Source organism: Calypte anna, chromosome 1 (genome assembly GCF_003957555.1).
Source record: "Calypte anna isolate BGI_N300 chromosome 1, bCalAnn1_v1.p, whole genome shotgun sequence".
Taxonomy (NCBI): Eukaryota; Metazoa; Chordata; class Aves; order Apodiformes; family Trochilidae; genus Calypte; species Calypte anna.
In genome coordinates, this window is record NC_044244.1 from 61,032,338 (window position 1) to 61,047,494 (window position 15,157).

General features: G+C 40.6%; 1 protein-coding gene across 1 annotated transcript; it reads right to left on the minus strand.

Moving 5' to 3' along the window:
* Positions 1-2,111: 2,111 nt before the first annotated feature.
* RESF1 (retroelement silencing factor 1) lies at positions 2,112-13,948 on the minus strand. Its single transcript, XM_008495718.2, is given in 5 exon segments — positions 2,112-2,534; positions 3,660-3,734; positions 4,547-5,825; positions 5,827-9,874; positions 13,862-13,948. Coding segments are annotated over 4 exon segments (5,505 nt in total). The 5' UTR covers positions 9,835-9,874; positions 13,862-13,948; the 3' UTR covers positions 2,112-2,391.
* Between the last annotated feature and the right edge of the window lie 1,209 nt (positions 13,949-15,157).

Here is a 15,157-nt window from a genome sequence, read left to right on the forward strand (position 1 = left end):
GAACTTCACTAGACTCCTACAACATTTCAAACATGATGGACAGTGGCTTTGCAGCTTCATCTGCCAGCTCTGTTAGGAGCCATGGGTGAATCTCATCAGGTCCCATGGACTTGTTCACCTTCAGGTTCTTTAGGTGGTCTCAAACCTGGTCTTCATCTGGCGATGAGGAAGTCCCTGCTTTTAGCTTCTGCAATTTGGAGGGTGAAGACAGAGGCAAAGTAGTTACTGAGTACCTCAGCCTTCCCGACCTCTTGGGTGACCAGCTCTTCTGTCTTCCACTTATCATTGACATACCAATAGAAATTTTTCCTGTTGTCCATAACCCCCCTGGCCAGATCAAATTCTGTCCTTAAGTTTTCCTAACCTGATCTCTTGCTTCTCTAACTGCATCTCCCAGGTTATCTGTCCTTTCTTCCATCCTCTCCAAACTTTGTTTTTACCCCTAACTGTATCCAGGACTTCATTGATCATCCACACAGGCCTCCTGGCACTCCTGCTTGCCTTCCTCTTCACTGGGACACATTAGTCCTGGGCATGTGGGTGATTCTTGTATATGGACCAGCTTTCCTGGGCTCCTTTCACATCTAGGTCTTTATCCCATTCAACCCTACTAAGCAGATCCTTGAAGAGACTAAAGTTTGCCCTTTTAAAATCAAGTGCCATCAGTTTTCTTCACACTTTCCTCACTGCTCTATCTTGAATTTTACAGTCTCATGGTCACTGCAGTCTGCTCTCCCACTATTTTTTACATCACTCATAAGAACAAGGTCTAGCAAAGCTCCTTTTCTGGTTGGTTTCTCTACCATTTGGAGGAGGAAGTTGCCATCAATGCACTCAAGGAACTTCCTGGAGTGCTGCTGCTTTGCTGTGCTGTTCCTCCAGCAGATGTTGGGGTGATTTAAGTCCCCCATGAGGACCATGGTTTGTGAGGCAGCTCCTCTCTGTCTACAGAGGGCCTTACCCACTTGGTCATCCTGGTTGGTTGGCCTGGTGCAGACCCCTACTATGGTATCACTTGCCCCTGACTTACCTTTAATCCTGACCCACAGGGTCTCTGTCAGCTCCTCATCCATCCCCAGGCAGAGCTCTATGGGTTCCAGCTGATCAGTGATGTAGAGACAGACATTTCCTGCCTTTCCTGTCCTTTCTAAACAGTTTATACCCAGCCATCCCCACACTCCAGTCACAGAAACCATCACACCACAACTTGGTGATACCAATAACATCATAACCCCAAAGACAGGCAGACGTGTCACTTATCTTGTTTATTCCCCATGCTTTGTGCTTTTGGATAGAGGCATTTGAGATGTGTTCCCCTCAGAGCAGCCTTACTGGCAGGGCTTATATCTACCTGTACATATGCCTTCCTGTTGGCCAGGGATTCTCTTTCAGGCCCAGGGCATCTGTTACTGCCCTTAGTGGAACAAAAACTTCTGTTGAACTGAGGTATCAGTTTTGCCACTAGCATCACCATTCCTAGGATCATCTCTGGTGGTCACAGTTTTATCCTCACCCCCCTTCAAACCTAGTTTAAAGCCTTCTTGATGAGCCCTGCCAACTCCCAGCCAAAAATCCTTTTCCCTCTCCTGGATAATTCTGCACCATCCTGTGCCAGCAGGTCTGGTGCCATGTAAACATCTCCATGATCAAAAACCCCAAAGTTCAACCTATGGCACCAGCCCCAAAGCCACCTGATGGTCAGGTGTGCTTTTCTATTCCCTTCAGCACTCCCTGCCAGTAAAGGAATTGAAGAAAACACCACCAATGCTCCTGAACCCTCTACCATCTGGCCTAGTGCCAAATGGTAAATACTTCATGGTATGCCCTGATCTAGATGTATGTTTGAGGATTGTATATTTGTATTCCCAGATTTAAAAATAGTAAGATTCTACAAAAATAAAGAGCCTTATTAGAAGCACATCAGACTAGCATAACTAGGAAATAAAAAGAGTGATGCTTGGGAATACACTGCAACCCCTTTTCAGTAGGAATATTTTTCCACTGCCAGCAATGGAAAGTAAGAAAAGCAGATGTTTTGCAGAATCAGACAGGAAGACAGACTATGACAATTTAAATGAGTTTGAATTCTTTTGGTCAAGATTCAACTCCTGTATCTTTAAAAAAGAAATGTATTCAAACATGCCAGAGAAACAATACATTTTAAAGGGCATTTTCAGCACCAAAGCTTACTTGTGCAATAAACAGGGAATAAGACTGAATCATTCACAAATATGAGACAAATAAAGGCAGAAATTGCCAATATAAAAAAAAAACCTTTTTTTCTTCTTTTTTATAACTACTCAGAAATATGAAATGAACAGGAAAAAGCATTTTTGTGTTGGCATTTTTTCTGCAATGATACTGAATAAAACATATTATACAGGAGTGCTATCAAGGCTTTTGCATCTTTTTTTCCAAGTACATCTTCCTGTAGGTCTGAAACATATCTTTTGAGTCTTTGATTGGAATATGAAGAGCCTCCCCACCTCCATCGAGGATCTGTATAGCTGTATCAAGTGGAATACTGTCCTCAGCTGAAAGACAGAGAAGCAGGTTAAAGCAAAAGTCTAACAGTCTCATCTTACTCTGCTCTTTATGCAAGTGGTACTTAAGGCCACCCACTGTGAAAAAGGATGCCACAAACTTCCTTCCTAAAGCACCAGACACCTCAGATTTGTATCAGTCCTCAATGCATCTTTAAGGACTGTTTCTAAAGAATATTAAGAAAGGTGTGAATAAAAATGTGCATTTGTGGAAGTAAGAGAAGAAACAAAAGGAAGGGCTAAAAGAATGGCAGACACCAATAGCCAAGGACACACTCAACAGCAGCAAGAGATGTAAACACTTCAAAGTGTGTTGTTTGTATCAAAACCACAACACAGGTAACTTGATGGCAGAAGACTTGCACTCTGATAAGAAGACGATGGCAACAGGATGCCGATTGCACCATTTTGCTTCCTGTCAGACCAGTAGGAAAACAAGGCTATAGCTAGAAAGATACATAAAACAAAGAAACAAGGACAGTGGGGAGCAACCTCACACAAGATCTACAAAGGATGGAAAAAGCAAGATCCCAATATAAAAGATGCCAATGTTCTATAGGGTACAAGAGACCACTCAAAAGGTAATTTGCCAACTAAGAGAAACAAGGAAGACCTAGCAGTAGCACCACTTTTCCTCTGTGTGTCAGGGAAGTAATCCTGTCTAGACTACAGGAACACACCACCTGGGGTACAGGTGTACACATGGAAAGCATCAACTTACTATGGAAACCAAATAAAATTTTTAAATCAATTTATTTTTATAGTCTCACACTAGATTTTGTTAAGTCACATCTATATTTTGAAGTGGGAAGGAGCTAGCTTGGCCTTGACCTATTAAAACTATTCTCGAATCTTCTGACTAGTGCTACCTCCAATTCAGTTGCTCATATGGATTCAGGAAAATTTCAACAATTTCCAACAACATCCTTATGGCAATAAATATCTCCACAAATCTTTGAACTCATATGCCTAACTCTACAGTATCCATTTCAGCAGCACAGCTAACAGAGTAAACTAAAATACTTTATTAAGATTTACTACTACAAATGAACACTTAAAACTATGCAAAGAATATTTAACTTATATCTCAAAATGGATAATCAGAAGCCATTTCACCTGTGAAGTTTCCTTCCAGCTTTTTTTGCTTCACGGGATCATATTTTAACCAATCTTCTTTTTTACTCTTGACACCTAAAAAGAAAATTTAAAAGTATTTCTGAGGTTCATTTATCATGTGTTTTGGTCTCTATTCAGCACCAAGTTTCAATACATAGACTAGCGCATGCGAAAGTAAACTTCCTTTGAGTGTGAAAATTACTTGCAGGGCCTGCTATGCATAACATAAGATCTGGTTTTATTTCAAAACATAACACATTTGACACAAATACACTTCAGAACATACCACATAAAATGTCAGGAGACTGGGGAGAAAAGGAGAGGGGAGAAAAATGGCATCTTAACACAAAGATAGCAAATATTACGGAAACTGTGTGGACCAGGTTATGCGAGGCTCAAGCCCTCTCTCTCTTCCTTGGGGCCACAAAAGATATCTCCATCTGATGTCTACCCAGCCAGATCTATACACAACCAGGTGATACACAAATCACTTGAATATAAATCAGATCACCTTTGGTATTCATGCCAAGAGAATCTGCTTTCTACAAACAAGCCAAGACATCTTCTACAAGTAGGTTAGAAAGCCTCCTTGGCAAGTTACTTGAAACTGCCATGCTCTAAATTACTCTAACCTTACTCTGTAAAACTCAAAGAAAAAAAAAAACACCATAACAACACAAAATATTAAATTGAAGGGAAAGTCTTAAATTCTTCTTCAGCATAACACACAGCTACAGTTTTTCAGAAAGCTACGCTATTTCAGCCTTCACCTTCTGGAGTCCCACATTTTCACTGTCAGTATTTTTGTGCAACATGAATTTTAAAAGTACATACTTTTTATTGCAAATGAATTTATTTTCAAAATAAAAATCAAGATAGCATCACACCTGCCACAATGGCTTTATCTCTTTCCAGGGAATCCTTTGCAGCTAAGCTTTCTTCCTCAGTGGTTGCATTTCTGAACAGTATCTCTGGACACAGCTTAAATTCCAGTACTTCTGAGCTGCATGTTTTTTCAGCTTCTGAGACAGAAGGATCCTTTTTCACACCTGGGCTGTTCTGTGACACTTTGGACTTCAAGTGCCAGACAGCCCTGACAGGTGATGTCTCTAATTTTGTCAGATATATACGTTCCTGTGCCATACGTTTAAATGCAACTCTGTTCAGGTATTGTTTTTTTGGCTCCTTTTGAAGATGCAGTTTTAATCTGTTATTTCTTCTATTTAAAAACAACAGGTTTTTATCAGGAAATGTTTTTTCAGAGCATTTGTCTTTGTTTTGACCATCCAGACGTCTCTCTTTGTTAGAAAAGTAGTTTTTAGACATGGTAGAAGATCGCGCCCTTTTTCTCTGTAGTTTAAGCATGGAGCGATCTGCTAATGAACTCTTCACTTTCCAGCCATTTTCTCCATTAAATTTTTTAGCTCTCTCAGTATTTAGCAAGCAATTATGTGAAAGCTGTTTGGAATTCTGTGCTTCGGATTGTTTTGATTTTTCTTCTTCCACCTTTGTTTTCTTAGAGACTCTTTTCATATTTTCCTTCCTCTTCCGCTTGCACGACTGCTCCTGTGAAGGATGAACTTTCACGGATTTATGCTGAGAATATTTGTGGTTTCTTGTCTTTAAGTCTACAGTGTCAACGTTTGGGAACTTTATAGCATCAGCATGATGACTATTCAGTTTGTCACGTTTTATTTCTGCTGATACTTTGGCTTTCTCTTTGATGTTGGTTCCTATCTCTTGCCCAAGCATCTCCTTTTGTTTCCTGCAGTTCTGCTCTTCAGTTGAGTTCTCTTCACAGGTTTTAATTTTTTGTCCTTGATTAAGTTCAACTTGCTTCATTTCAACAGTTTCTAACTTGGTAAATTTGTTAATGTCCACTTTGGATTTCACAGCCAAACCTGTTTTGGTTTTATCTTTTGAAAGGGACTCAATTTTAAAAACTCTCTTTTTCTCTTTGGATGACTTTGTCCTGTTGTCTGTCTCAGTATTACCAGCCTTTTCTGACAACTCTTCTGATACTGTCTGATGTTCGTTTTTGTCACAAATAAATTCTTTGCCTAACAATCGAGTTTCTCTGTTGCTTTGCATCTCTTCCTTCGAGCTGCTCCTTTTAGATTTATCAGCATCTGGATTTTCAGAGAAATCATGTGATTCGTTTTTTTTCCTGCTTTATTGTAGGTGACTTATTTTTGTTAGTCACCTTTAGCTTAGGGTTTTTAGTTGTTACTGAGGGGTACTTGCAAATAGCTCTTTTATTTTCACTACCACCATCTGGGATTTTTTCAGGAATTGGCAAGTTTCCCACTGCACAGTTGTTCTTCATTACAGCATCAGATTTACTGTTGTTTTCTTGTCTCTCTGCAGTGCTAGTACTTTCAGCTTTTGAAACTTGATCAGAATTTTTCTCTGAAACAGGTATTTCAGGTTTAATGGGGGACTGTGGTGTTTTACATGCTTCAGACGGCAAACCCACTGAAGAAGAATCTTTTGTATTTATGGGGCTGGAGGTTTCTTGTGTTGTTTTCTTCTCACATAGACTCTGACTCGGCTGAACACTGCCTTCCAGGTTCTCCTCAGGTGAAGCTTTTTCTGACTGTTGACTCACTACTCTGTTGCTGTGCTCAGGAAACAATTCCTGCACCTTATCAGAGCTTAACACTGCAGATTTTGTCTGAGCTACTGGGTCTTTCAAGTGAGAACTCTTGTCACAAATTTGAGCCTCTTTTTGAGGTGGATTCTCCATTTGCTCAGCCACAGCATCTCTTTGTACTGGTTCTTTTGTCAGCATATCAGCACCTTCAATGCCGAATGGAAATTCTTTCACTAGTTCAGACAGCTGACTGTTCAGATATCTAATAGGTTCTGCTCCAAAAAGATTCATGTCTTTTTCTGTGCAATTTTCAATAGACATGTAATTTTGTTTACTGTTGTCTCTTGCATTTGTTTCAGCAGTTATGCTGACTGAGAAATCCAGTGAATTTAGAGCTAACTCCTGGTTTATACTAGCAAGAATTTCTAAGTCATTTTCAGGATACTTGGAAGATGCCTTGAATGGCAGTTTTTGTTCTGAGGTAGAAACTGTTTTATGAGAATTGCCACTGCTTTCTTTTTCCACACGACCAGTTTGTATTCCATCCAAAATCCTACCTCCACTACTCATGCAGCTGGATGATTCTTCCAACATGTTTTGCAGCAAGCTCCCTCTTTGGGAAGTACTATTTGTCAGATCATTTTTATACAAGTCCATCTCTTGCTGCTTTTGGGTTGGGACAGATGCATTTCCTTCTGATGAGGCACCACGTGTCTCAGGGCCTGACTTGAACATACTTGCTATTTGTGGATTATAAAATGTATCACCTTCAACAAGAGAACATACACTAGAAATACACAACATGTGGTCTTCTAACACAGCTGCTGATGTATCTCCTGTCTCTAACACAGCTTCCTTGTCTCTTACACCTTTCTGAAAGACTTGACTAGAATTATTTGTCTCCAGTTCAGGAAGAGAAGGCTTGTTTTGTACTACAAGATGCATATTTTCTCTGGCATCTCGTGGAGATTGACTAACTTTCCTTTTGTTTTCATCATAGGAATCATTTACACTTACACTGGTTTTTACCATTCTGTTTCTATCAGCTGATTTGGTCTGTTGCAAACATGAGTCCACTTCCTGCACCACAACACAGTCACTGGGTGATGACTGAACAGTTTCTGTTGTTTCCTTGTTGGTATTTACCACACTTAAGCCATCTTTCCCCTTTTCTTGCAAACTACATATACTTCCTGAATCAATCACTGGATAGGTTTTCCCTGTAGATGGTGGACATTTGTCTGCCTGCTCAGTCTCTGTTCTCTGCTCAGAAAGCACTAAAGGAGAGACAACTGCAACTTGGAGTTCAAAACTTTTTACCAAATTGCAACTTGATGAATCAAGATTTTGTCCTACAGAAGCAGCTGATACAGGTAAAGTTGCTTCGGCTGTACTAGACAGGACATTATTTTCTTCTCTAGTTTTTGTATTTTGGCTGTAAGGTGAAATCTGATTTGCTGTGGCATTCTGACTTGACTGGCTATTTTGCACACTTAGGGATTTTGACTGATGCTTTCTCCATAAGCCCAGGCATGCAGTTAGTTCTTCCACAGAGTATCTATAGTTGTTCTTAAAAGATGCATTTTCAGGAAATGGGGTATTTTTCTGAGCTACAGCACTCTTGAATTCACCAGATTCTTTTTTTTCTGATACAAGAGAGTTTGTGTGCACTGTGTTTGTCTGCTCATCTTTCAAACTTTGTGCTTTCTTCTCACCAGTGGAAGCTTTTACAGAGCTTCCACCTGAGACAGATGTATCTACCACTGGTTTTTCACTACACAAGAGATTAGTCAGTATTTTATCAGCAGTAGCACCAGCTGTCTCCTCTTTTAATGCATTTGTGCTGCTTAATACAAACTGGAGAAATGATGAGTTCTTGGGGTTAGCTGGCACATTGTTTGATGCAATTTTGACAGAGCCATCTACTTGACTACAACGTGAAGCACTGTTCAAGGACGTCACAGGTTTTTGAGAAGAGGCCAAGGCATATGGATCCCTTTGTGCCACGCTGGGAGCACTCTCAGGATTATTGAATTGAGCTGGGAATTCACTCTGGGGGGGATTAGGAGCAGAGCTTGATGAAAAGCTTCTCTGATCCACCTGAGGGTTACTCTGAACTACCGCTAACCCGGTGTTATCAGCACTGGTAACTTTTTTGTGGTTTCTTTCTTCAGGTGAAGAGTTAATCACATGACTCTCTGTCCTCACTGTTTCAGATGGGGAAGGTGGTACACTTTGGTTGGACACCTGTGGAAGATGATTAGCAAGAATATCTCCATTATTTGAAGGAAGTGCAGGAGTATTTTTGCCTTGTTCTGAAGCTACAAGGAGTTGTATTTTATAATTATGCATCTTTTGAAGCAGTGCAAATTTTTTTTTAATATTGAGCAGCTTTTGAGCCTCCCAAGCTAGTCTGTCCCTTGTAACTGGTCCTCCATCTGCTACTCCTGGCAAAATTTGAGAATTAACAGGTCCATCCATTAAACTATTAGTCTGGCTTTCCTGAACTGAAGCAAGATCACTCAGTGATCTTGAAGCAGCCACCGAAGAAAGAGTTTCTTGAATTGCATCATCCAGTTCTTTGGAAATGCTAGGAGATGTTTCATTAAAAGGCTGTTTTGCTGTCACATTTCCACCTGAAGTGCTGACATACCTAAGTGACTGACTGATTTCTCCAGATGGCTGTTTCTGACAATTTTGCTGAACACTGTTGAAACCAGAAGCATTTTTTAGGTCTGATGAGTGCCTCTGTTTGCTAATGGTGTATCCACTAGGGACATTTTGAACTGCCTGAGGTACACCTGTTGAAGTCTGAGCTGCAGCTCTTGAATCACAGTTAGCAGGCAAGAAAGATGGTACAGAACATCCACTAGGAGCTTCTGATGTCACCTGACTTGGTCGATACTGTAGCAGCTGTACATTTGCTTCAGTGTTTTGGTTCACTGAGGGCAAAAATTTCAACTGAGTGTTCGGATGGTATACTTGGCTTTGGGCATGTTGCCCGGGGGTAAAAAGAGGCATGGAATAATTTGGGGGTTGAATGTTACATAATATTGTACTTGTAGGATTTTGCTGTGGCATCGTGCTACTGTTTGCAGTGATATACTGAGGTTCCCGAAGTACATTCCTCGAGTTATTTCCAGTGTTCATTTGAGGAGATAGAGGAGGTAACTTTCTGTGGGAATACACGTAGGCATTATAGTCTGGCCAAGAAGTGTGAGACATCTCTGTCCACAAATGTTGTGTTTGATTGGTTGGTTTTGGAGCAATTGGTACATAGGACAGTGGTCTTCGATCAACTGCATATTTTGAGATAAAAAAATCATTACCAGCTACAGATGCTCCTGATAAGGCCTGATCTGAAGTTTTGTACCCTTCAGCATTTACATGAGGCAAAGCAACATTACTGCTTGGTAGATACAGCCTTTGGTTATTTCCAGCATAAGTGCATGCATTTTTAGATGAACAGGTGTTTGTCTGAGGAAAAGCATGTGCACTAGAAAACAACTGAGGGTAACATGCTTCTTCACTTTGCAGGTTCTTTGCATCAGCATTCTGGAGTGGTCTTGCATTCCAGTCCATCTTTTCGTGATAACTTTTTCTTCAGCCCAAAATCAAAAATCTAAAAAAACAAAATAAATTCAAAACTTTAGATCAAAATCTATTTTACTTACCAAGTTATTTTGACTGCATTATGAATACAAACGTTGAACTTATATTTGAAGATTATTCTACTAATTGTATTGTCATTCAACTTCTTAATTTAACAATAGATTGCTATATTTAACAATCATGTCCTTGAATTAGATAACCGCTGAAGAAATTTAAGACATTTATACATTCCAGAAACATGACTGAGATATGTAAACAAGACTAAGATGTTAACTAGTAGTAATTGTAAAAACCTTGCTAAGCTGAGGAGAAACTCTGACTTTAGGCAACACACAATTTAGCTAAGAGTAAAACCCAATTCTTGTCACTGTCAAGTCAAAAAAAGTGAAGAGTACAACCTTAATTTGTCGTCATTATTAACTGGATTAAGAAAATAAGTTTGTAACTGTGATCACAACATTTTTTTATAACTTTACTACAACAAAAAGTGCTACTTTAAAAAGCTGTATTTGGCAGAAACCGCTCACCTTCAGGAGAAAATTTGAGAAACTCAGTATTAGTACAAGACGCCGAAAGACAAAGAGAAGACTACTCCTCACACTTAATACTTTCTCACCTTGACCACAAACCTCAGAAATCATCAGCAACTACTACAGAGCCAAGTGTCAATTTTCCATTTATGGACCATCAAAAAGGAACAGAGAAATACCCCCACTGAACACAGGAGTAACAGCAAAGCTCTTCAACAAAATGCCTACACCCAGACTTCTTTATCAGATAGATTTAGTGAAGTCCTATGTAATGTCCCTGAATCACTCTGTGGAGACACCTCACACAGAGATGAGAGGGGAATTTGGACCAACTATACAAAGACCAATAAGTTCAACTGTTTTAGGTTTCTATCCTAGAGAAGGAACAATACATCCAAACAGGGGAAGGCTGTGTCCTACAGTTTTCTAACAGCCTTCATCTACACAAAGCATCTGCATTCATTTCTGATAGGAAAGATCTTGGGTTTTATTGGCAATGTTTGTTCCTGATTACTTCTTCTCAGAGGCCCTCCTCTAGGAAATACATACAGAGGAAAATAAATCAATCCTAAAACAGAATAAATTGTTACAGGCTTCTGATCTGCTGGATTAGGTGAGACACTCCAGAAGAGATTCAATGATCTAATTCATTGAACACTGTAACTTAGCATTGAAGTCTGGACACCTGCTCACTGGAGTCAGAAAACACTTAAACGGGGAAAACATAAGGAGAGTATGAGACTCAGTAATGTAACACAAGTTCAGCATATCAAAGCCAGCTCTGTGGAAGATCCTTTGATCACTCTGGAGAAATAATCACTGTCTTCCAAAAGCATGTATGTTTAATTCATCCAAGTCCACTGATAAAGAGGAAGAAGTCAGCCTCTTGCCCACCCTCACCCATTCATTGGGGGAACTGAATAGGACAAAGTAGGCCTTGATACTGTGCGAGCACTGCTCAGCAATTGCCAAATCACTGATGAGCTACCAATGCTGCTTTAGCCCCAGATCCAAAACCCAGCACCATATAGCTGCTGTGATGAAAATTGACTCCATGCCAGCCACACCCAGTGCAGGGCTGCAAGCAACAATGGACTATAAAGGTCTTGCTTGACGGCCTTTATTTAGAACTATTGTTTTATTAATTTTAGACTTGAATTAAGGGTTGATCTTCTTCCCTAGCATAAGCACTCCCAGGATAATCCATCAATTGTCCCAGCACACCATGATGAAACTCAGTGTGCTGAAGACTTTAAAGCTATTGACCCCTACAAATTGATCCTTGTGCTCCAGCACTGTGGCTGCCCTGGGACAAGCATGTGGAGAGTGCAAGCAGCACTGAGGCTGTCCTACACCAATTTCCCCATGCTTCAAAAGTATAAATAAATTAATTAATGAGGGACATAAATAGTCGTTAAGTAGTGCATGGCACAGAAAGCAATGTGAATAAAAGTAGTTCACCTGCCCTAAGTTTGCAAGATGATAACTAATGAGCACACTAATTATTTCCATGTAGGTACTGAGCCTTGTCTGTTTGGCTTTGTACAGACTGACCTAAGCTTGCTGTGTGTGTTTTTGCTGGCCAAAGTAGATCTGGTTTGAGCCTGGGGGCAACTGCACATGGCATCACATTCAAGCCAACATGCTTTGCTGATAATGGTTCTATAAATTTCACTTACATGAGGGAATTTAAGTTAAAACCATGTTTTGAGCCCCCACTTTTCTTTTTCTTAAATCAAACTGGACAGAAAACTTTATTTATACATACATATAAAAAAATAGGAATACTAAGAATAAGCACCTTCAGCTTCACTTTTCTGAGTTTACTCATGTAAACTTAACATGAACACACAGTCAAACAGCATTAAAAGCACACTCTCTAGGCACTACTCCTATGTGTAGGGCTTGTGCACAGGACTAAGAACCACATGTGCACTCACAGAGCACAAAAAAGAAACTGGTGTGAGGAAATTAGTTCAAATGGTGCTGTCGTGGGCAGATCTGCTGCTGCTATCTACCCCGTGATGGAATAAGTTTCCAAAGGCAGAAAGTGAGGTTTACTGGAATAAGGCATTCATTAAGTAGGTAAAACAAGTAAGCCCACTCTGCAAGTGGGCTATCCTCCTATTCCAAAATCCTTACAATTTTCCTGATAGGTATCACTCAATCCCCACTAAGTATCCTCACACAGCATCCCAACTAAGGGTGGTTCACAAGCCATGGACACTCCTGTTCACCAGGAGAACTCTGAGAGGGCTCTGGCAAGCAGTTTTACACACCCTGCTCTCAGTGCTTTCTATAGTCAACCCCTGACAGTGTCATTTTGCTGTTGCCAGGCAATCCCAGGGCCCTACTCAGTCTACATCATCATCTCATAGGTGCCTACAAATTTGGGATCTCCAGGGTCCTGGTAAGCAAGCACACAGGCTTAAGGTACAAATTCCCAGTGAGACACATAAATCATAACAGTCAGATTCAGAGTCTTATTTGACAGAAGATAAAACACATGAACATGAATGCGCAAGAATACACAGCTTGTTTAGGGCACCCTAAGAATCATTGCTAGTATATCAGGAATCATACTTAAGAAAAATCATAACTACAGTGAGCCCTTCAAATTTGTGAGTCAAAAATTTAACATCAAACATGGGCTATATTCCCAGAAATGCTACTGACAAAGGGATCTGCCACAGCCTTGGAGATTATCCAATTCCAATCCTGAAGCAGTAGTTAATAGAGGAATATAATGGAAATTTACTAGTTAACTAACACAGGTAGAGATGATAGAGCATGTGCGTGTAACAGTGGAATATAGTAGTTGCTATGGGAAACGTATCTCTGAGAACAGAAGATGGGATGTCTCAAGGTTGCTAAAGTAGGAAAAAGCACCAAAACTGGGTAAAGCTAGTTCTGTGCTTTTGGAATGCCAGATAAGGAAGAAAAATGTTGCAGATCGTCTGTAGGTTGTCCAGAGTGCAAGGTGATGAAGAAGATGAAGAAATGACCACCAGAGGACCTAGAGACCACCTGGCGGCTATAATGCACATGCAGGATTGGGTGGCAACATATGTACTCAGAAAAGCTATGAATATGTTAATAACTTATTGGAAACTGTATGAATATGCATGTCATATCTGCATAAAAAGCATGCAATGTGCAGCCAGTGTTGCAATCAAGAATAATTCCTTAAAAGTCTCCCTGGATTATTAAATCTTTGATTTGAGCATTCACAGTACCAGAAACATACAGCAAAGGACAAGCTGACTAAAGATTCTGAGAGTTCAATGAAGGGAAAGAATGTGAGAGAGAATAAGTGAGCCAGCTTCACTGTCTTATGAGTAAAGCGAGGAGAAAGTATACCTGTCCTTTGGTTTGTCAAAGTCTCTGGCATGGGATTCAGACCTGCCTACTCTCACTCCTTCCTTCTGCTATTTACATTAATTCTTAAGGAATCTTTCCAGACTTACATGTCTTAACAGAAAGAGGCTCTTCACTTGAAAGCAGTGTTTGGGGAAGCATCCGCAGAGAATCAGAGCTGCTGGGAGTCCTGGGCTCAGCTGGGGAATGGTAGATGGATGCTTCTCCTAGGAACAAAAGAGAGACATCAGAGAGCCATTACCTTGGAAAGGTCGCCCAGGCCATGGGCATCAGCTGCTAACAGCTCCTTTAGCAGCAAACATCTCCCCTCCAGGTGCCTGTCCTAGGGAAAGAGACTAAGGTACAATGCCTGAAAGGGGAATTGCACCACCATGAATCCCCAGCCCACATCTCTCAGGTGCTAGGATCCATGATCTGCCACAGCACAGTGATTGATTCAGAAGCACTTGAGCTTGACTGCCCATTTACTCTTCTTTCATTGACAACAGTTCCTGCCCACTCACTATTAGGCATGCCTGGAAAAGCCTTCCTGCTTAACCCTTGCTGCTTTGGATCTTTCTGTGAATCAATGAATTGCCTGGAAGCAAGCTAGAGCTCTGCAAAAAAACCTTATAAAATACACAAGATTAACAACCACAATGCACTTAGCTGCATCACCTTCCTATCTTCCCACCAGAACTCTGTAGCACATGTAAAAGGGAGATCAAATATCTGGGGTAACACACAGTTTTAGTCCATCAAACTCCCCTTCCAAACCTCTGCTTTTTCAGTTCCAGCCATTTGAAAAATTCTTAAAGGAACACAGTAGTGTCATTTCAAAGAAATGATAAACAAAGTGACTCCATGACCAAACTCTTGTCTGCACCCGACACCTCTAGTGGGGTATGTGGCATAAACATCAGTCCTGGCACAGCCAAGAGAACAGACAGCATGCTTTCCCCCATCAAGTCAGGTCAGTAAGAGATGGAAATGCAGGGTTAGTATTGTATAACGCAGTATTTCCAAGCAAAAAAAGGAAAGCAGCAGCAGCAGCACAGAAGGGAATAGAGGTGGGATTCAAGTCTGGTCAGCAACCAACAACTGGTCAGCAACAGCAAGTGGTCAGTGACCCAACAATAAAGGCAGTTCAGTCTGACAAGACATTCTTTAATTTCCCCAGGCCCATGGGATGGTAAAGTCATTCATCTGAAGAAGCCCCACCCTGCTTCCTGCAGGTCTGTGTGACAAAAAGAGGACTGACTGCAAGGTTTCAAGCAAAAGATTTATTTGAGCTACACTTACAGATTATTGAAGACATCACTGCTACAGGTGTAACCAATACAATGGAGGTATGCACTAGTACACTTTTCAAAGCATGGTAATACTATAAATATGTTTCTTAAATG